Source organism: Bacillus rossius, chromosome 1 (genome assembly GCF_032445375.1).
Source record: "Bacillus rossius redtenbacheri isolate Brsri chromosome 1, Brsri_v3, whole genome shotgun sequence".
Classification (NCBI taxonomy): Eukaryota; Metazoa; Arthropoda; class Insecta; order Phasmatodea; family Bacillidae; genus Bacillus; species Bacillus rossius.
In genome coordinates, this window is record NC_086330.1 from 107,436,550 (window position 1) to 107,461,257 (window position 24,708).

The following is a 24,708-nucleotide window of genomic DNA, read 5'->3' on the forward strand; positions in this document are numbered from 1 at the left end:
ATACTATTGTTACCTTTCTCATACCTTTTCTTCATTTAAATCTAAAAAAAAATTATTCAAAAGAGTGTTTTAAATTTATATTGTGCCTTCAAGAAAATGTTAGGTATTTTTGAATGAGTTGAGGTAATGGAAGAAATAGTGTTCAAAATTCGCAATCAATGAATACGTATCACAAGATTGTAATAAAATTGTTTTGGAAAACTTTGAAGATTTTGATGATTTTGAATCACTTAAATATGGTTGGATTCAGAAATCTTACAAATGAAAGGGTTATTAGCCTAAATAAATATTTGGTAATTATGATAGTTTAGTTTTGAATAATTAATGTACTTATATGGTATGTGTTGTTTTTATACGTAAGTAATCAAACCAAGTAAGACTGGATTTCATTCATAAGACTTTAAATTGTGAATGTAATATAACATTCTGGTAGTGTACCCACATTTTACTGCTTACTGTCAATGTGACAGACTATGTTACCAGGTTGTGTGTGCTACAAAGTGGAAGAAACAACAGCTACCCTATTCTGTAGCTAGATACATTTATGTCTTCTGCGTATGAAGTCACCTTATTTCGTACGATTGTGTGCACAGTTGACTTGCTAAAACTAAAGTGTGACCAACATAAGCGTGGCCTTCATGACAATCTGCGCGTCGTGATACTTCTAGTTTTGTCTCAAATACTTGAACACGATGCATAATGAGTGATCAAGCACGTACAGTTACCGGCAGCTAAATGGGTAGATGTTGCTTTTGTTTGTGTGAATTTCCTGTCACTGGCTAAACTGAGTTCATGGCCTCGTCTGTGGCCAGGCGAAAATGGTACGGCACGGCGGCATACGCGTGAACGTTAAAAAATTTGGTCCTTTACACTCCATAGCCGCAATTTAACTTGCCATAGCTGATAGCGTAGACAGAATTGTGCACGCATCTCTTCCCCCCTTGTTTGGCTAACTGTATCCCATGGCACATCTGTTGTTTACAGAATTTGAAACAGACTTCGTGGCATCGTGCTCCACTTTTTTTTTTTTGCCTGCCGAGATTTCGTATTAACTGAAATTTAAAGACGTGCTATTCAAGACCGGGGCAGTAAAATTCACATCGCGCTAAATGAATCCGCGCAATCTGAAGACGTGCTAAGTGAGGGATAGGTGTACAGTGAAAGCTCTTTAATTCGGCATATGCGAGACAGCGACCATTCTTGATTAAAGATTTTGTGGGATTATTGAACATCAATATTATTTGCAAAAATACCGAGTATGAAAAAGTGAAATGTAACCCGAAAGTGAGGGTAAACTTTGAGCGAATTAAAAAAAATGTTGGCAGCCAAGGTTAACGTCTTGAATCCACCTGAATGAATCTGAAACGGAGCGGGTTGATTGATGCCAAATTACAGTATGTGCCGAACCATAAAATGCCCCAATGAAAAGAGTCGTGTACGTGTGTCTTGCAGACGCGCTGTTGGCGGCGGGGGAGCGCGGGAAGTGCCCGGAGGGGAGCGAGTGCCCGCCGGCGTCTCCTCCCCCGCGCCCCGAGACGCACGGCGCCGCGCTGCGCCTGGTGGAGGAACAGCTAGCGCGCAGCCACGACGCGCTGCAGTCGCGCATGGACCGCCAGGGCTCGCAGCTCAGCTCCATGGTGCAGGGGCTGAGGCACGTCCCGCGGGCCGACAAGGTGTTCGGCCCCGACATCACCGAGCTCAAGGCGAGTGCACGCACGGTGTACAGTACAGTGCTTCAGAAGAAACCACGCCATTGCCATCCGAGTGGTGTACATTTAGGGTGGATGATTAGTTCTGTTTCAGGATTTTATTTATTTATTTATTTTATTTATTTATTTATTTATTTATTTGTTTGATTTGTTACATGCCACACCAACAGCACAAGGCTCCAACGGTGGGCACAACATGTAAGACAAGTAAAAAAAACAAATACAGTAACAGAACAAAAATAAGAACAAAACAATTATAAGAACAATAAATAGTAGGACAAAAACAAAGACAAGACAACATAACATACATTTTATACTGTATTTTTAGAAGAGTGAAAACGGCTAAAAATGCATGGTTTCAGAATAATTTGTAGGCATGAAACACTTGTGTCAGAATCTTGAAAGCACTCGAGGGATTCATATTGCACTTTTATCTTAATTTCCCTCCCGTATGATGTTATGGTCACCGTTAAAATTTCATATTTTCCCTCTGCATGATGATGCCTGTTTATAGAGTCTTGAGCTTAGTGGTGATACCGCACTAGAAGCACCAGCGAGTATCGCACTTATCATCCTGCCTCACTGACACAGATACGGCCCTGACTAGGCGGACCTCTTAAGGGGATTGCCCCCTCCCCCCTATCCCCAATCTTGGTGTTTTAAACTGTTGGCAATACAGTACAGCTTCCATATTAAATAATTTGGTTCAACACAGCATAGGTTTTATCTTTGAACACTTGAAGTCAGCATTCCTGGACGACTGTCAGAAGTCAATTCCATAATTGAAGCCACAGTGATTTAGTCACATCTTACGCCACCCACCGAGGTGATTCGAGTTCAGTTCACTTGGGTCAGCCCCAGATATTTTGTAAGTGGGGAATGTGGCAGATATTTCTCACTGTGGGTTTTCTGTGGATGCTCTCCTCCTCCCCGTTAAATTCATTCCATCCATGCTCCTATGTCATCTCACTTATCACTCTTCTTCATGTCTAATGCTGGGTTTCTGCAGACAAGGAAATCCTGGAGTACATTGAAAACTCAGGGAAATGAAAATGTTTCTTCAAACACACTGAAATTATCAATATCTAAGTACAAATAAGTATTAGAAATCTTAGAACCAAATAATTTTCATCACAAATTTGTTTGTTAGTATCCTTAAATGATTTTCTCTAACATTGATGAAGTTAAAGTGTAGAGGTGTGAACTCGCTACCAATACAGTTCAAGTCTCGCTAACGAGAGAGTGGAAACAAAAATTGTTTATGGTATAGTGAGGTGCTAGAGGAGTATATAAATGTTGAAAAATGTTTTGATTCTGAGAAAATATATTATTCAAAAGACCACACAGATTTATTCAAATAATGCTTGTGAAATCACTAGACCGCAATGTGGCAAACAACATTATTAGACCACACAAAAGTCTGAAATAATCTTCAATGTACACAAAGCTTATTATTTTAATTTATTGAGGACAACTTGTTAAAGCTATACTAACAATTTTAGTGCTCTAAATATTTACAATATTTACAATGCCATTGGGGCTGATAGCAAACAAGAGTAAAAACAAACATGTTATGTAAGGCCAAAAGATAGATTAAAAGCTATACAAAAGCATGTTCAAAACCTAACATATGCACAGAAAATTTAAATTAAAGCTTAAAATGCAAAACTATCAAAAGAACAATTTAGGTTAATAATACATATTGAATGTTTACTCAGAATTTTACAAGGAATAAAATTAAACACAATAAGTATGATGCAAAGCGTGAACGTTTACAATTTAAGGGCATAAATATTTAAAAAAGATGATACAGTACGCTCCAGCATGTAAGATGAAGGGTCACAAACAGAAGGGGGATTTTAAAGTCTTACTAAAGATTTGTATCAACCACAGAAACTAAACACAATCATCAGAGTGGATGACAAGCATAACAAGGAATAACTTTGAGGAACATCATGGCAATACAAACAAAAGCATGTAGCCAAACTCGCAAGTTCACTAGATCAAAAATTTGACAGTGGCGGCCGAAAACTTAATTTGAAAGAAAAATCAACTAAGTTAAACATACATTGTTAAGGTGTAGCCACTACACACCAACAACAAACACTACAAAATTACTTTGCCATAACTCACCCGTCCTCTGCTTTTATACCAGAAAATTACACAAGCACACGCGTGTGCAAAACTCAGGGGAGGGGTGGTGTGGGAAGGAACCGGAGGGATACAAGGTAAGTCAGAATGTTGGCGGAGGAGGAGGTAGGGGTATGGAGAGGTGATGACCGAAGATCCTCAATGTTTTCCAAAAGTTGCGCAGTGCAAAGTGTAAAAATTAAATATCTGTATGTATCACTTCAAAGTTTAATCAAAGAACTGTATTCATAATCTTTATCAGACTAGCAGTTTTGGTTACATAGTTTTGATCAAAATGATATTACTTCAAACTGTATATTGCAAAGAAAAACATTTTATAGTCAAATTTTCATTATTATATGTATGTTTGTCGAAAATATGTTTTGAAGGAATTTTTATTTTAGTAACAGTTATACTGCTATTTTGCCATATAGATAGTTATAACAGGAAAAAAAATTTTACATGGGTCAGGGAAAACAGGGTAATTAGCAAAAGTGTGTGGGAACCCTGTTAGGATGAAGTTGATATGACTTAAGCACTAATTAATTCATTAATTGTATCCCAAAATGTTGAGATATGTGTAGCTTGACCTTGCACTCAACACAAACAATTTTAATATCGGGTGGAATGTGCTCTACCTGGACCTTGCAGTCAATACAAAAATGTTGAGATCAGGTGGAACGTACTATAGCTGGACCTTGCATTAAACCCCAAATATTTTGAGGTCAGGTGGAACGTACTGTGCCAAAACACTGTCACAGAAGCATGTAATTTACTTTTATTGTTATCTGTGATTGTTTTTACTTAGTTGAAATTATGTTTCTACAGCCATATTTGAATTGTAGATAAACATTGGACTGTTCTACTAGGCAGTAACTCCATGACCACAGAGCAACAGTTGATGTTTAAGTATTTAATTTCTCTTAGAGCATGATAATTATGCTACATTTCACTGAAACAAATTGTTTATTTTGACCATAGATTTTTGAAATTATTTTATATTAGAAACCAACTTTTGTGAGTAATACATATTATGTAACTTGAAGTGTGTATTTCATATCTTATATGACTAGGTTATGTTTTCCTTTATCAGTTTGGACCTATCAGAGCACTGCATGTAAGAAATTAAGAAAATTAAAATGACCAATTGTCAGGATCGTGCTTCTTTGACTAAATAAGATATATGGTGACTTTGAGCTGAAATATTTGTTTCAGATTCAGTTATATGTCTCAATGTAGACATTTTAAAAAAAGTGTTTTGCAATTAATTTTCTGGGCTATCCCACACATTGTGTGTGCTGCAAAGAAGAACTGCAGTAAGTCATACTAAGTCCAGCTATACTACATACACGCCATTTCGAGTGATGCTAGTTTGATATCAAGTCTGATATTTACAAACTAGGTATGATTTCGTGAATTGATTTGTGTTTAAATCAGAAATAACTATAATCATTGATAATAGCTTTTAGACATTTCAGGTAGATTCTTAAACCAGAAGTCCTTTAAATGAGTATCATGCATTTCTATTGACTGAATAATTGGAGCATTTTGATTTAAAAAGTTAAATTCCCTTTTTGTATTATCAATGGTAAAAACATATTTTATTTTTGCATGGACACTATTTAGATGTGCGCTACGTAACATTCCTTGACGAATTAGCAAGTCGTAAGTTGATACATTCTGAATGTTCTCTTTATATTTCGTGTTCTTTCTTCCTTTACATGATATAAAGAGTAACTACCTAAACTCATAAACAATATTTGCTAAACAAAAAAAATGACCAGAAGAACATAATCCATGAGCGTTTTAATTATTGAATTTATGTGTGGATGTTATACATAAATGATTTCATGAATAGTATCGAATCTGTTAAAATACTCGTAGAGAAGGGATCATATGTGTATGTAATTTTATCCTTAAAGAAACATACAAGTCAGGTGAATTGAGATTCAATCGATGTTATTTTATGAGTGTTCATATAACTATCTAAAATGTCTAATTAATATTTTATTATTTACCATTATTACCAAACCTAAATAAGTAAATATGTAAAGTATATTCTGCAACCATCTGTAATTTTATGTGTGTGGTGTTATCATGTTGGTACCCACACTACTGTTATATATATATATATAGTTATCAGGGGCGCAACTACAGGGGGGGGGGGGGGGGCAAGGGTATTTTGGCCCCCCTCTGAAACCTTGAAGTGGTGGCAAACGGGGGCAAAGAAAGTGCTGTGTAATCAATTTTTAGATAATAAAACTGCTTAAATAGCACCATTTTCCACCTTGAAATACAATTTTTCCCGGGGGAGGACCCCCGGACCCCCCACTTCAATAGGGGGGATCGATGATTCTTTATAAAAAGGTATATTGCCCCCCCCTTTGGAAATTTAGTTGTTGCGCCCCTGATAGTTATAATTGGTACAAACCACATAACTGTTGTGAAAAGGGATTACTTTTTCTCTGAAGTAACTACAGCACAGGAAGGGTGTGGGTCTGGGAGCGAGCGAGTGCTGTGGTCTCAGTGTACGCGTGGCTTGCTTGCAGGCGGAGCACCGCAAGCAGCAGCTGCTGCTACACAGCATCCAGCAGGACCACCGCGGCTCTCACTGCAAGGAGAAGCTCAAGGTGTGCACCGTGAAGCAGGACGTGGGCGTGTGAGCCAGCCGCGCGCGCACCGTGTCACGTTACCGCTTCCCGAGCTCACCGTGCCGTCGCCTGCTCGCGTTTCAAGCAAAAAGACTGAGAGACGTTCGGGAAAAGGGATTTCGAACGTCTCCTCGACTGTCTTTGTCTCATGTCCGTAGAAGTGAAACTTATGTAGAGTCCTACATCATCTGACTTATCCCGGTATTTTGCATCAGCTGTGGAAGTTTTTCAACCCCAAAGGCGCAGTTTCGTGGAGGGTGAAATTCTGGTGGTTGTAACTCTGCTTGTCTTTCTAGAAATCAGCTGAGCTCTCCTTCCTAATTGGTATTAGATAAAGAATGATTAGGAGATTTCACGGTCATGTATAATTTTTGTTAATTTTACAGCATGAACATACAGTAAAGTCCCGTTTATCCGATCCTCAGTTGTTCGGATGGGATTTAATCACCGATATGTTTTGTTTTGTTTTGTTCATCCTATCTCAGTTTGACAATTCACTCAAAAAACTATTTTTTGCTCTAAAAAAGTTTTTTTTACTAGCAATATGATGTATCAATATATTTTCAGCATTTCATGTGCACAGACTGTATATGATTTGTATATTTAGTTGATAGAAAACTTGTTCAGTCATTTAAGCAGGTTTTATATAACATTTTGTAATCCCTGAAACTTTTATAGCCAGGAAGTAAGACAGGCTAATAGGTTCTATAATGGGAATTCTTTTTCTGCCTTTCTTTTTTAACATGTAATTCTTTTTGTATTATGTAATGCAGTCTGTCGTGGCTCCAGTATGTGCTATCATTGCTCTCATCCCCTATTCAGGTTACTATCATCGCCTTTTCATATTACGTTCATTACCTTTTCAAAGTCAGTCATAAGTGGCTAAAATATTGTTACCAGTATTTTATTTACATTTTACTACTTCTCGTGTTTTTGTGATAAAATTATGTTTGATGCCTTGATATTATCAATAATAATAATAATAATAATAATTTGAATTTTTTTATTTATTTTTAGTACAAAGGTGTGATCAGTCTCTTAATTTAATATTGTTTGAATTTTTTTATTTTTCCATGATTTTATACAGATACTCAAACTTAAATATAAAATATGTGTAATATTTTTATGCAAGCAATTTAAGGAGTAACTGCAGGTTTACATATTAGGGAAAGCTGATATGAACTACAAGCAAATAGTATATTTTGCAAATGTTATACAATGAAGACCAGATATAATTATTCCTGTAATGTTTAAACATAACATATATAACCTAATCTTATTCCATCATTATTAGTCCAATGATCTCTGATGATTTTGTGTTGATTTTACAAATATATTTGTAATAGACTGGTTTTATATATTTAACTATTTTTAGGACATTACCTATGTGTTGTGGGATATAATTCTGTAATGTTTTCATTTTTTAACTAAGAATTTCCTCAAAAAAGAAATACAACTGTTTCGTCCACATAAAAATGTACCATTTTGAGAGCTACTAGAGAATTTTTATATGCTATATTTAGTATGCCAGTGGTTGGTATTCAAATTTACATTCACACAGAATCAGATTACTGCCAGGCTTGTGGCAAACTAGTTTTTTTTTTTAGGTTTGCCACAGCATACTCTTTGAAATACATTTTAAAAATAATGCTTTGTTAATGTAGTGTAAGTGTATTATTGGAATTATTGTTAGTTTGCCCACAAAATATAAATTTTCTTGATTGAAATTCACTGTGAACATTCATGCAATTTTTATACCAATCCTCTGTACCGTCAGTTGGGGTAACATTGGCCCTTTGAGGGTAACTTTGGCCCAAGACAAAAAAAAATGTTAAACCATGTTACAACTCTTCAAAATATTTATTAGATGTGATGATACATATGTTGTTACCCCAACTGACGGTACACATTTTTATGGCTGTAGATTTTACCCATGACAAAAAAAAAAGTGTAATTTTACTATAGTGGTTAATTTTTGGATATTTTAAAATTAAAAATTTAGGTTTTGATATAAAAATTGAAGACTTCTAGTTTTAACCACAAAAAAACTCTGTTTCAATTCGAAAATGTAAAACTTAGCATGAAAAAAAAATTTCAAAAGAAACACTTAACATACTTCCACTTGCCACTTTGATGACCAGCAAGCACTTAAACTTTGACATGACGTAAAAGGAATGGATTTCTTATGTCTAATATAATGTGTAGGGTCGTATATTTTTAGCGAAAACATTTTCGGACTGGCTGTGTGTTGAAACAACCTGCCACATTATCTGTATTTCGTGGTTGGCTGGGTTTAGTTCCGGTACATGACCACTGTCAGCACACCATAGCCATCCAGTGCGGAAGCAAAGGCATCATGAATGGCACAACAAAACAGGGCAATGACATCTCTTGCAGATGGCCGGTACTAACAAGGGAACAATCGCTAGCGCATGCATACCTTATTGCTGTCTAATGACCATTAAGATTTTTTCACGAAAATTACATGCTCCTAGTAATATGCTAGCATTTTCGTCCTGGATGAACAATGGCATTATGCTTCAGTAGTTTGTGTCAGCAAATGGGCTAGGGTAGAGCTACTTGATGCCTCCAATCTGTGTTTCTTCACTTAAAGTTTTAAAACCCCTTTTTTTTATCCTTCATCCAACATTTCCACTTAACACAAACCACCCCTGCGCAGCTTGCAGTGCGACACTGAGATGCACTGCTCACGAGTTTGCTCTGTCAGCACACTCCTCCACCCCATCCTGTTTGCTCGGGCACCATTCGCCGACTCCCTGTCGACAAGGGCCTGGTGTTATTCTCCGCGCATCCAGACCAGTCTCAACGCTTTTGGACCTTTGACTGCCGGTGTGGGACAGGTGCTGCGTGCTGCTCTGCCTAATGATTGGGGACGAGAATTCATGGTTTTATTTTTATAAATCCATTTTGTTCATAAAGATAGTGTGTTTCTCAACCAATGTTGAACTCATATTTTTAAATTCAAATTTCACCAGAATAGTACCATTTTGACTATTATGTGATGCATTTTTACGGTAAAATAATTTGTAGTAACTAGTAAGTATGCCTAGGGAAGAACCATTTGGAATAAAGATAAATATTTGCAGGTGTTTGTGTGTTTGGAAAATGTACCAACATTAGGAGTGTAAATGAGTTACTAATAATGTTATAAGAAAATAAAGCTTAAACAAAGCAAAATTAATTTTTCCAATCCATTTTTACTTGCTACATTTTAGTTCAAACTTTATGCTGGCAAAATAACATTCTTTAAAGTTAATACATTAAAATTAAAATTGTTTACATTTAAGTAAAGTTCTGGTAAAGCATTTATTGTTTTATTGATATTAGTTGCATTTCGGTGCTTTACTTGCATTGTGATGTTATATGGTGCATTGACATCTTTTGCAGTTTCATTTCGGTTTTATCGCAATTCGCCATATAATCTTGTCCCTACTAATGAAATGTCTTGTGTTGCAATTGGTGACCATTGAATTATTTTTTAATAAAGGGATTTTACATCACACCCCAACGCACAATGCCTTATAGCATTATGGTGAGTGTACCTTCAAAAGAACAAAGACACTTGGGGTGTCAAAGACATGCTCAGAAATTTGAGTCATGTCGGGGTGTTGGGATCGAACCTGCTAGCTGCCCTTGTCACTAGAGAGTGACCTTTAGCGAGTAAGTTCTGATTAAATTACTAACATATTTGCAGTTTCATGTAATTAAATTATGGAGACATCTCATTAGGCCCACATTAGCGAGTGTTTTGATAATCAATACGAGGATGCACAAATAGCTGGTGAATACAGATAAGCATTGCTCTCAAAAGTGGCAAACAAACTATAGTTGCTCTTTGCCATCTTGATCATTCTGGCTGACCATCCACTTAGTGCTGTACCAGAAAGAATACACCAATGCTGTTATTCATTTCTTTTTTTTTTCTCAGCAGTATTCTGTAAATATCATGTCAAATGCAGTCAGTCATATGAAAAAATTGGTAATGCTGGAGCCTGTTACTATTTTTAAAGAAGTACATAAAATACACGTAAACCTTCACATACACTATAAAAGGCAGCTGACACGTGCACACTGCTGCCAATATTTGATATTTGCCGGTGGGCTATGTGACGTGGCATATTGGGCTGGAAGGCAGGTTGCAGATGTTGTCAAATTTTTATTTATGACCAATTGTGCCAATAATTAGGGCAGATATTTAAAACCAGTAATTATAGCCAAAAAAGATATTAAATCCATGATGTCGGACTATGATCCTCTTTTACATCCAGTGGTTTGTATGAAAGACCAATCATCTCACTGTAAGTGCATCATTCATAGCTATGGTAAAATCATCTACTAGATTTTACTGTATATCTACTATTCTGAAGGAGTTTCACTGCCGTGCCAACTCTTGAATATGTACCCATGTCAGCACCTTTCATATGATATGAGATGTAACAGAAACTGCCTGTCCTGTTCATACTTTTACATTGTATTGTGCTAAAAATGTACGAAATGTAAACTTAAAATGTGAAACAAGCATGGATTGGAATACCACCTACATAATAGATGCTCATTAAAATTTTAAACATCATGATAGCTTCTATCAAAGTACAGATGGTACACCTGTATTTTGCACTGAGGTACAAAGGGAGTGGTGTTTGTTTGAATTTTGTATTCAAGTTATTGTATTTTATTTTAATTGACAATTTTATTATGTTAATTTTTTATTAGTGTATATGGCTATATATACATGTTAAAATTGATAGTATGTCATATTTTGAATATTTTTTTTAGTAATCTTATTTTAATTACTTTGCATTTTTTTCATCTCACCAGATTATTTACAAGCACGTGCTATTATCATGCAGTTCTCATTACTGTCTTGTGCTGTAATGTGTTACAAAGGTTTTTAAAAAATAGGTATGCATTTTATTAATTATTTTCCTTTCAAAATAATACCTAGGTTTTTTATTTTGTTTTATGTTGCACACAAATTGTAAAAGAAGGTGTAGATTTAAAGCTATTTTTTAATTTACCATTAGGTTATAAACTTAACAGGTAAGTAAAATATACAAACATATTTTTTTAATCAGTAACATTTCTTTATTGTTCTTGTCAATGCTTGATAATTTTTTTTTTTTACCCATGGAGGTATTTTGGCATTTATATTGCTGTTAAAATACAATCGGAAAACAATTTTCTGTAACTAAAGTCATCTTTGTAAACAGAATATAGGTTTCAGGCCAACTTCTTCTTGTACTCATGGAGTTTTATAATTTCAGCTCATAATATACAAGGGTGGATGATTTCTTGAGTGAAGAGGTTGAAAGAAGTATAAACAAGTTCCAAGGTTGAAAGAAGTATGAATAAGTTCCAACTATAGGGTAGGGTTATCAAATTTCCCCCCTCCTTCTCCCCCCCCCCCCCATCCCAAAAAAAAAAATTTCTATGGTTGAGGTTGATTTCACGAATTCACCAAAAAGTGTGTTATCTTAGACTATAAATAATAAATAATAAAAAGAACCATTTTTTTTTACAATAAATATGTTATAGTACCTACTAAATGGTTTTCCTTAAATATTATTATAGTGTGTTGGAAGGTAGAGTCATTAAGTTTTTCTATGCTTAATTGGTATCAACCTTATTGTTATTAATGCAGAGAATAAGAATTATTTTTGTATGTTATACATATAAAGGATATTAAAACATAGTACATATTGTGTATCTGATTATTATTAATCATTACACTTTCAAAAATAATTCATATGCAAACAAGGCTTTTTACTTGTACAGGACTTCTAGTACGGCTTTAGTATGAAGTAAAATTTTTGTTATTTTATTTTGAGGTACCTATGGTTAATGAAACATTTTTTGAAATACCTGGTGCAAAGAGATCTCCATGAAATAAATATTAATTTATAATAAATTCCTGTCTTAATTTCATTTTTTTATTATTTGATTGAACTCAAATGGAAAAGAAAACATAACAAGTTTGACACTCGTGACATTTTCTGAAACAGAGTGAAGCATTCATCACATTGGAACAGATCTAAGTTATTATGCTCCATTTTTGAATCATGATGTGTAGTGACAGTTTTGTCCCATGCCACAGAATAAACAGTAACAGAAGCGACAAAGTGGGTTTACCCGCGTACTCGCTCATAGTTTGTTTACTTTTCGGTCTCCATCTTTTCGGGGCGCGTTTAGCCAATGCTGGGATAGCAGTTTAGTCGGATTTGAATTAAGTACTGTATTAGTTAATGATTGCGAGTGAATTCTGGCATTGTAAATGATTTAATTATGTAGGCTTCACATTTGCGTACATTGATTAACATTATGCAAGGTTTTTTTTTTTGTTTTGTATTGACGTCTAATATCTTTGTACAAACGTGTACACACAGAAGATCTGACAAGATGGACAAAATAAACTAAACAAAATGACAATGATATTTTGTCCTCCCATTAAGAGCTAAAATTTACAGACAAGAAAGTTTCTTCAGTTAGTGTCAATAAGAAAATGGTTAAGTAAACTTAAATGTTAAATTAATTTGTGTTATGAGATTCTACTTATTTAACAAGCCAAAAAACGTAGGTAGCTATTTAGGCCTACATTAGAAATACCTAGATATGATGTGCATTTACAAAGTTTATTATAAGTATGTAAATACATATTTTATACGTGTTAACTACATAACGTAGGGGCCAATTAAAAGCAACGACTTAAAGAAATTTACTCTCAACAATATTACATTAGGCCTACAGGAAAATAAATCACACGTATGTTAAGTGTGGCATTTGTAATACAAATGGCATATTAAATTATAGACAAAAATCACTCTACATTTTGATTACTGTAGTCTTAGGTGCATTGTGGCAAAAAATAAATAAATAAAGGCATCGAAACACGTTGCATGGCAGTAAGCACAGAGTTACACAAATATCACACATTCTTTCCAGCAAACGAGATAGACAAGAAGACGCCTACTGGCTTTCAATCATTATTTAATAACATGTCGACGAGTTACACCAAAAATTATGCATTCTTTCTGAAATAAATTTGTTCGGCATTTACTGCACAATTCCCTGAATCACGGAACACATGCTAGAATGCGCACGAACTAGCTTATTTATTCCAATACAAAAGAATAATGTTAATTGGAATCACGCATGAATACTCTAAATACTATGAATTCAAACATATTTGTGAAATTACGACAAATTATTGTATTTACTACCACACAAACTGTTCATTAAATCATACGCCCATTACTTTCAATGGGAAAACATTGTTTATTTACATTCGTGTACGCCCCGAGAGCATCAGATTGCTGGTACGCACTAACCAAGGATAAAACCACATTTTGTCGCTTCTGTTACCAATTGTTTATTCTGTGCCCATGCGTTGCATGATCAAACCCATGCAGTAATAAGTCTTTTTTCATTTTGACTGTTTCTGTCTTGAAAGTTAAGCATTGGTTGCTGTTTTAAAATTGGGTTTTGGTCATTCCATTTGTTCATGAGCACTGATACGTAGCACTTGTGTTGTTTAATGGTCCTTAACTTTGTTGGCACTCCAAAAGTTGGTTCCACTGTTCACTGGCTGCATGGGAAAGTGCTGACAAGTAAGATGAGAGAATGTTTCATTGTGGAGTTCTCATCCGTTTCAGCAAAACCTAATTAATTTACATAATATGATGCTGACACTTAGTACTAACACAACTTGTACTAAACAAATTGTAACACATTTACTCTGTTTACTCTCTCTCAACATATTAATCAAGCATCTCAACTTTCTACTTGCATGAACACAGTTGGTAAATAAGACTCAATACATTAATGTTACAATTCTTTATTTTGCATGACTGCTCATGCATGTTGTGTTAACAAGATGCAAGTATGGTTGTGTGGCCCCCGGAAGCCCTTGCTGCGCTATCCTTGTGTCTGCAGGCAATGCGTGGATGAGATTGAAGGAGCACATAGCACTGCTAGGTGGACTGTATGCATCCTGTGTTTTGGCAGGAGTGGCAAGTTTAAAAGTGAAATACGTAAATTGTTGATTAGGTTCATAATTACAAATATGTGCATATTCCTCAAACCCCAGGACATGCCATAAGATTGAGTGAGATAGTCACGAACCAACTGCTTACTCTGCTGTCTCTGGTCACACACAAGGGTTGGCAACATCATTATTTAAAATTCTACAGTGAAAAGTTTTGTAAAAATCAGTAATTTATATATTACAAATTGAGAATAATAATTTTAAGTAAAGTGTAATGTATGTGTGATTTACAGTTGGCTGTAACATTTTTTTGGAGATGGCCATTGTGTGATAAATTTACAACAAAATCAATCCATTTAAGCAGTCTACCTTACAGTAGGCAAACAAGAAAAGTATTTATAAGATTCCTAAGGAACTAGACATTGAAGGTTATCAGGGGGTATTGAACTGACTTTCTGTACACAGAAATACTTTTTTTTTAGTGTCATTTTGTGTTCATTTGTTGGATTGGTTCTGAACTGAAACAAACAGAACAATTGTGCTTCACTTCTCATTACAAGCAAGATTGTTAGAGATGGTAACACAATGACACAAATCAGAACTATTGGTGTGTGTTTATGGAAGGAATTTGCAGTTGAATTGTAAGGAGTGATTTTGGTAATCAATGAGAACCAACAATTGGGATGAATGGAGCAGGATCTGAATGCAGGCCCTCTGGATTGCAAGTAGCGTGGTTTTTATTACCATGTGATGGACATCATGTAGGTACATGCCCTATGTATCACACGCATGCACTGCATCCTACTGCTTGCTATGAACAATTCGTAAGGACAAGATTTTATGGTTTTAACTCAGGGACAATTTTGTTTTTAAAACAGGAGATTTCGAAGTTCTTGTTTTTATTTTTATATATTTTCTTTATTCATTAAACAAAAATGGGATATTCAAAAAATATGAAACTAAAATATTTCTTAGTGCTTATTTTACCAAAATAGTCTCATTTTGATTGACAAATGATGCACAAATGCAGTAAAATCATTAGTAAAAAGCATTTCTAGTACAGAACTACTTATAAAAATAAAAATAAATTGGAGATTTTTGTGTGTGTTTGAAACATGTGACATCATTTATGTAAAACGTGTTACTAATGTAAGACACGCAAAATTGAACAATATTAATTATTTTTCCATCTATTTAGGTAATACATTTTACTACAAAATTCATGCTAAATAAATTACATTTGATGATTTTGTCATGATAAAACATGAAATTTTAAATTTGGGTTACATTTTGTCAAAAAGCTGATTGATTTCACATTTTTAGTTAAATTTTGGTGCTAAATGGTGTATTGACTTGCATTTCAATGTTAGATATATTGATATTCTACAGCCATTACAGATACGTACTCGGTGTAAGCCCGTCGGGTAGAAAGCAATAGCATTAGTTGAAGGATTGTGACCCAGGTCTCAATTACTTATAAAACGTAATGTGTCACTTCAAAGAATATGTGGACGTTGCTTCTTGCATTTAATTAGATATTATCTAAGAGGAATACTTCAGTTCTAATGTAACTTATCACTGAATATTTCTGTGAACCTGGCATGCATGGAGTTAAATTAACAGCGAGCTATGGAAAGTAATCCTACTACTACATACGTTATTTTAAATATAGTGTTCTATTGGTTTGTCACTGAAATTTGTTACATTCTATTTCATATATATATAATAATAAAAATAAACTTAATCACATATTTATGTTTCACACTTTCATGTGATTAGGGTTACCAGACGTCCGGCAAAAGGAGGACATGTCCTCCTTTTTATGTATTTTTTTGCGTCCGGCCGGATTTTCCTTAATGCTCCAAAATGTCTGGCTTTTTTATAAAGTGAGATAATTCCTGCAGTTACACTCTGAGTAAAGCGCGCGCTGTCCGCAGAGTCATCCCACTAGTAAGTAGTTCTATGACAGCTTGACAGTTAGCAACACATGCAGAAGCACGTGTTTTTAATATGCTGTATATTCGTAGTTTGTTTGATTCTTTATACTGAAACTGTATTAAATGCCAAAACATTGTAATATATTGTACTCCATTGTAATTAATTCATGGCTTTTTTTAAAAAATATATTGTCCTCCTTTTTAGTGAAATGCCCTCCTTTTGCGAGATGAATGTCCTCCTTTTTTATTATCAGTGTCTGGTAACCCTACATGTGATCCACTATGGCAAGTTACTAAGTCCACATCAGATTTGATTATGGTGGAAGGTTGCGCTGTGAGTTGAAAGTAGATCTTAGGAAGGGCTCCCTTCCCAAATGATTTTTTTGTGTGAACCAACTCTACATGCATTGTCTTTTTATAAGTAAAATGGTAGATGGTATTAATGGTGTTATATTTTAGCAGAACTTATTAATTATGCTGACATCTATTTGACACCACTGCTAGGTTGTGTTTACCTACGCCACAGCCAGTGCTCTGTGCACTGCAGTACAAGTCTCCTTATCCCAATGTCCTCGCTTAGATTCCAAAAATCACTGTCACCCACTTCTCAGGAAGGCTATTTCTGTTTAATACTGTTATAGACTCCAAAATATTAATTTTCAGAACTTTTCTCTCTTTTGAGATTTATATTTAAAACACTATAAAAATGAGTAACTATGTGACTCATTTTCACAGTAAAAATATATGTTTATATAAATATATATATATATATATTTTTGTTTCTTTAAGTTAAATGAATTATGGACAAAATGATTTTGGAGGAAACTTTATTGCTGTAGGGTGTCTGACTGAGTTGTCAATTTGTTTTGAAGATACACTAGCCAAAATAACCCTAGTCCTGAGACAATCTACCTGAACTGCAAATAGCATTACATGTTCTTAGGTTCAGCCCTGTTCATTTCAGCAATCAGCAGGCCCGTGCAAAGCTTTAACTAAGCGATTCAATTGAAGCACTTTTTGATATTCTATTTGACTTCACCGGGAAATTTGCTATTCATTTTAATTGAAGCTTCACTAGTGATGCAAAGCTTTCACATTTATTGCAAAACTTTGGATGCTTAAGATTCTTTCATGAAAAATATTTAGTTTTTTTTTTGTGTTGTATGTGTGTTGGTTAAATTAATTTGATAAAAAAAATTCAAAAGTTGGCACTCCGTTTGGTGTTTTGAATGATCAATATTAATATTAGGCATAGTTATTTTGTAATTTTTATTGATGTTATATATATATATATATATAGGGCCCAATTGGTTAATCACTTAAGGTTCAAACATTACAAATGTTAGACAATTATTTTTTTACTTCAATCCTGTATTTATTAAATAAGTTTAATACAGCTTCGCCGAAAACAATACATATTTGCAATTTTATTTGACTTCGCGAATATTTTAAACATACAATTTGATATTTGCTTCGCATAAAAAAAAGCATCGCATAGGCCCAGCAATCAGCAGAGCAGCTTACTGGATTTTTAACATTCAGCTGAACATGAATACCTAACATTAGTGTGCTTCATTCTTATGCAAATAACATCTTCTCCTTACTTTTAACCCAGAAATTATTATTATTTTCAACCTGCCTTGCAGGTTTGAAATTATGTGACAATTATACGTTTGAAATAATTTGTTTTTTATTTGTGGGACATTTATTAAGTTAAGTACTGGTATGCAAGAAATATATCTAAGTGATAACATATATCAACAGGATTGAACTGTTATTGATTTTGCATGCTAAGGTTTCTAGATATTTATATAATGGAAGATTTGACATTGAATAAACACTTGTAACTACCTAGCTAGTGAGATGTATTCAAAGGAAACAAAGTACGTAATGTAAACAAATATTTTAATGTCAACAAATGCAAAGGCATTATGTGATCGGATGGTGGTGGATTGTAAATAAATAAAACATGAAGTGTTGCAATTACAAAACTGCCATGTATAATTTATATATTTTCTGTAAATTGTAAGAACTGCTTTTAATATCACGTATGTACATAACATTAAATTAGCATGCATGTTTACTGCACATGTTCATTGATTGTAAATTATTGTACATAGTAGTTTTAGAAAACTAAAATTAACTTGTATTTTTCACATTGGTATGTAATATATGTTTGTAAAGTGAATCATATGGAAATAGGTACTGCATAACAGCACATAAGTCCACTAAACATATGCATGTCAATAGCATGTATGTAAGATTTTGGACTGGGCTGTTTTTGTTTTTGTAAGTTGATGTGAATAATTTGCAGCGTGAAATATGTGTCTGTGTGAATGTTTGAATGGGCATTTGGAACTTTTCATACAATACAGAAAATTGACACAGGTTACATAGAGTACATTCTAGCTTTGGCTGGCAATTGAAACCTTGCAACTCCATTTTTAACTAAAATAAATGTGTTTCCTTTCATTGATTCACAGCCAACCAAGATGCCTCACAGCCTGTCGACCCACATTACTTGTAGTGACATCTGGTGTGTGTTTTCTGAAACCTCACACATTCCCTTGCTGTGGTCCAGTCTTAAAACCTCACTGTCAGCAGGAGTTAATTAGTTTTGATTGCCAGCTAACGATAGCTGAGTGCAGGCAATTTCTTATTGTTAGTTCAGTTGGAAAAAAACATTTATAAGATTTTCACATACAAAACTTTGTTTCAGAACTGTATTAACTACCGTCAAGTGGGGTTACTTTGACCAAATTTGTTAAAAAAATGTAAATAATTCGTAAGCATATTGATAGAAAGTAAAACCAAACATAGCACATTTGGGGCTGGCACTTAAGCTAACTGTGCAAATGTGTACATCTTAATTATCTCTCATTAATTTGGAACAGGATTTTTTTTTCTAAATGGTCAATGTTATCCCTTGTGTGGGGTAACTTTGACCACGTGTTAAAAACCTCAGGTTGAGGCATCCTGAGTCATAGTAACCCCACAGGGATGAATGATTGACCCTTTAAATGATAAAATGTAGCTTTAATATTGTTATATACTATATTTTACATTCTGTTTTACTTCAAACTAAGAATGTTAAACATAAAATATTCAAATATTATAATTATAGGTGTCATGCAACTTTAATAATGACATATTTAAAAACTAGGAACCAATATTTCACATAAAATATTTGTAACACATTTAACACTTGAACATAAATGTTTTCAAAGTTTTTCACATCAGTAACACACACTTAGTTTATATCAAATCCTCTGAGTTCATCCTGTAAAAAAATGCAAATCACGTTTCAGCTGATCGGGTTTGCTCAGCACACTGACAACTTGATCCCTTGAAATCACACTCTCGTCAAGAATTTCAGGCCACACAAATTTACCAGTATTCCTTTGTCGTTTCAGGAATTTCACTTGCAATTCGGAGTTGTCCCCAACAAAAAATCTTGCGTGTTTTGTGCATAGTTGGTATCCACGAGACCACAAAATCACCAGGGTTGATATTTTGTGAACTGGTTGCCTGTTCGCTGTTTGTAGCCTGTTCTGTGGATGGTTCCGATGAATTGTTGACATCACTGTCATTACTAGAAACAGATCCACATGGATCATCAACCAATTCCTCTTTGGCAAAAGAACCACTGTCCTCTCTGGAAAATGATCCACACGGATTATTACCAATGTCTTCTACTCCGACACTCTTCCCAGGTATTACATTTACCTTGGTGCGTTTTCTTCTGGGTTGTGAAGTACCATCATTACCATGCCTCATGTTTTGTAGCATTTCAACCACCACTTCAGAAACCCTAGGCATAATTTCTTCCAAATCTGTACTTCCTCCTGGGGCAATTTCTCCAAAACTTCATCAGGGTTAAAAGGACTTATCCCACACTTTCTAAATCCAGATATAAGGTTTTAACTACAGCCATCTTCACCAGGACCGTTCACTTTGTCATACAAAAACTTTAACAATGAAGGGAAACTGTCTTTTGACAGAGTTTGAGTTTTCTTTTTCAGCCCATTTTTCCAGTTATCAAGAATTTGGTGCCAGTATTTTTTAAGAGGGCCATAAAGGCTTACCTACCTTTTGCTCATGTTTTGCGTGCAGTCGGTTGATGAATGTACCTTTTGCAATTTTGAAGTGTTTTGCAGCTTGTGTTATGGACATTCTTCCTGCTTTTACTTCGGCCATTGCAATGTTGAGGACATCTTTAGAAATACTATTGTATTTCCTATTGAGTAGTTCTCTAATATACTTCCTTGTAATGATCTTCCTGTGAACAGATTTACAAAACAATGTAGAAGCTGGTGTACCTACCATATTAAAAAAAAATATGAATATTATTTTGACACTGGGGTTACTTTGACCGGTCAAAGTAACCCCATTTCACATAAAAATATGCCATGTTTTAATGAATTATGAATACTGCATACTAAACATCCATGAGCATGTAAATATTTATTGTAATCCATTCAGGATAAATAATTTGTACTTACCAAATCGTAAAACAATGAGAAACTGTGAAGATTTTCTTTCACCATGCAGATTTTATCTGGCTTCTAATTAGCATCAAAAATAACAGATGAACATCATAGATAACATAAACATAAAATATTATATAAAGCTTTTTTAGTCCTTAGAGAACATTTAAAAGAGTTCACACAATGGAAAGTACGCCATGTTTGATATGATAATTTTCATACAATTGCCACCAGAGGTGCTACAATATTTTATTACTTTTTGGTCAAAGTAACCCCAGTGGTCAAAGTAACCCCACTTGACGGTATCTTTCATAGCTTTGTACTGCCACCAACAAAATTTAAACTACGCCTTTTTACAGTAACAGGAATTGGGTACTGAATACTAGTTGTTAAGTTTCATGTAGTCATGTATAGCTTAACTTCTGCTCATTTGTGTATAGCTTCTCATATTTCAGAGGCCTCAACTTATACATCCATCTGCCTGATTTAAAAAAAGCAAAGAAAATAACTGACTAGAAGGGAAACCTAAGATGTCACAAAAATTTATTTCATGATTCAGCCTGTGACAGATTATTTGTAAATTAAATAAACCTTTCTTTTATTTCAGTTACATTTCCTGTGTAAAGAGATACACAAAATGTTGAATGGAATTGAAATTGTAATCTTGCAATTTGGTTTCCACCCAATGACTTAACTCTTCTCAAACCTTTCAGCTTCATCTTAAGTTTTACTGTCACTTACACTTTCAGTACCTTACTCTCAATCCCAGTCAACTCCCGCCTGCCCAGGCGCTCCTCAAAAGCAAGTGTGCTTTCCTTTCCATTCTGCTCCACACCCTCTGTATCTTTTATTCATGGTCTCTTTCTGTTTCCTTGAACAGTCTCACCAGCCTTACCTGAGTGTACCTCCCTTCAGATCTCTGACCATCACGGAAGGCCTGTACGTATCCTCCTCCTCTTCCTTTTCCCCTTCCACATCACCTCGTACACTTCTCTGTACCCGTACCTCCGTCACCAGGTGCAAGTCCCACACCAGCTTCTGCCTGAACGATGGGAAGCCTTCGGGCACCCTCCTAGTCAGATGTGTGTGTGTGAGTGAGGCGGGATGATAGGTGCGACGCTCGCTGGTGCTTCTAGCGCGGTATCAACTCTTAAGCGCAAGGCTGGGGACTGGCGTGCAGTCTTCTCGTCGTGCATAGGGAAACTATGAGATGTGAGCGGTAACTATAACGTTATATGGCAGAGAAATTAAGATAAAGATGTAATGCAAGGCCTTTGAATGATTTCAAGAATATCTACCGAGTGTTTTATCCCTAATAATTATTCTGAAAACGCAAGTTTAAGCAATTTTCACTCATAATATTACAGTTTTAAAGCAAAATCCGGAAACAGAACTAGGTATTTATCCGGCCTCATCATATTTGTAAATGATTTTCAAATAGATGTCACTATGATATCTTGAGCAGTTTTTCAATCGTGTGGTGTTTTCTGCATCTCTGCACAACTGTGTGTGTGCCCGGTAGATGGAGCCCTTAGGCTTTCTTCCTGTCAGAACATCTTCAAACACTTTGTCGTGAGCAACAGTTTTATAATTTCCTTGTAGCATGTTCAATGAGCCACAATGCTTGTAACTGCAAAAGAAGCTACAATCTCCAGTAGAAATAAAATAAACTAAAATTGGTGAAAGCTGTTTTAACTTTGTGTTCTCCATTTTCTAAAATGCTTTCATGCTTTTTTTAGTAACTAAGCCAGTCTTAGGTGCACTGAAAATGTGACTAATGTTCTGATCACCACAAAATATTTCTGTATGCCACAATTCTCAAAGTACCAACCTTACAATGTAAAAAGGTTTACTACCAATTGTTTTCAATTTATTAATATTATTACAACCTAACAACTTAAAATCTTAACACATATGGAAATAAAATATATGATCATGATGAGTTGTGTATGGCATGTATGTGCTTAAGACCTACATTTCAAATTTGTTAATTTAAACAAAATGTGAACATCATCATACTCCGTATCTTTTACAGATGTTATACAATAATAATGTATAAATAATAGTTAAAGCATTTCTTTAATATTTGTTCCATTCTGTGTCAAATTAATTTTACATGTTTTTGATATTGTAAGCAGGTTTTAGTTTTTATGTACAGTGTAATGCATTAGAAGAGTTATTAACTTAACTGTGGTTGGTGGTTGTAAATTGTGATATCTCTTTATGTAAATTGTGGTTCTTGTAGGAAATAATTTCTTTTAGGGGCTATGTACATATAATTCTGCTCAATTGGTGACCACAGACTGATTTTATAAAGACTGAAAAATTACAAAAGAAAAAAAATTATACCTTGAAATGCAGACTACACAGTGTGGAAGTTTAAATCAGTTAATTGTTGGTTGATGCTTAGTAATTTTTATTTAATGAGTTGCTTTTCATAGTAATTATTTTTAATATTGACACATTTTTTGTTTATTTCTCTTTGAAATTATTCTTAAGTTGAAAATGCCATTTTTAATTGAAGTTTAGATTTAATCAAATAAATCCTGTTTGAATAAAAGTTTAAGGGGCCTACATTATGTGGAATGCATAGTAGAGGCCACGTTCTCCTTAAAAGTTAGGATTGTTCGGTGAATTTTGGGATGATGTATGTAAGTTACAGTAATCTGTATTCTAGTGGCTGTTAATTATCAGAAATATGGATCTCTCAATCTTCAGATATGGGCAATTTATTATTTGTAGTTAATATTCCCTCTGTCCCATACAAGATAATTCATGGACGTTTTGCAATTTATCTATGTATTTAATTGATTATGTTTTTATTTGCAAATTCATTTCAGAACTTATGCCTCCAATGCATAAACAGAAGAAACTGCTGCTATGCTATTTTAGAATGAGCAGAGGTGCTAAACATATAAAATACATACTACTATACAGAAAAACACAGGAATGAGCTAAACAGTGTCTGGAGTGAATGTGGTTGCCTGATGGGACAGTGGTGATAAATTTGTTTCTTTCAGAAATAAATGAGAAACTATAAGTTGTAATATTGAGTGCAATGATTTGGTCAAGCTTTTGATTTATGTATCTTTGAAATTAATGATGATAATGATGATGATAATAATAATAATAATAATAAAGAAATGGATGCAATTATAAAAATAAAGATGCACAAGATAGTAAAACTTAAGATGAGCATTAATATAAGGATAGCAGTTTTTTAGTTTGAAAATTCATGCACATAATACCATCGGAGCTTAAAATATTTTGTGTGAATTTTTATAAAGGAATGAGAGGATTACAATCACATGCAGATTTGGTGCTAACCACTTCAAATGACAATGGTGTGAGACTTTAAAACTTGTGGTATGGCTACCTGCAAAATTGACTCGTTGGCATACAGAAAAGTGGTGCTACCCACAGCTACCCACAGTCAACCAGCTGACACTCGACACTCGTAGACGGTTGGCGCAGCTCCGAGATGAACTGGTGTAGAGAGGCCCAGTGCTTGGCCACTTGGAGCAGCCCAGATGTCAACAGAGAGTATCTGAGCGTGCAGTGTGCGGAAGGGGGGGGGGGGGGGAAGGGGTTCTCTTCCAGGATTTAAAATAAAAACAACCCGAGACAGAATAAGATAATACAGCAAATTATCTGTAGGAGCCAGAAAAATTAGCATTTTGCTGTAGATCTATTTACTATGCTAATTTTCAACTTAAGTGCTATTTTATCTTATTTTCTATTATAAATACATATTTCAGCTGATTATTAAAAATGCAATTCATTTGCAGTAAA

General features: G+C 34.6%; 1 protein-coding gene across 3 annotated transcripts in view; it reads left to right on the forward strand.

Moving 5' to 3' along the window:
• LOC134541615 (basic helix-loop-helix ARNT-like protein 1) overlaps positions 1-24,082 on the forward strand; it is a 453,028-nt gene extending 428,946 nt beyond the window's left edge. For all 3 annotated transcript variants that reach the window (XM_063385164.1, XM_063385175.1, XM_063385184.1), the window contains 2 exons: positions 1,453-1,703; positions 6,389-24,082. In XM_063385164.1, coding sequence (XP_063241234.1) covers positions 1,453-1,703; positions 6,389-6,502 — 365 coding nt within the window. In that variant the 3' untranslated portion in view covers positions 6,503-24,082. The remainder of the gene's footprint in view (positions 1-1,452; positions 1,704-6,388) is intronic.
• Positions 24,083-24,708: the final 626 nt, after the last annotated feature.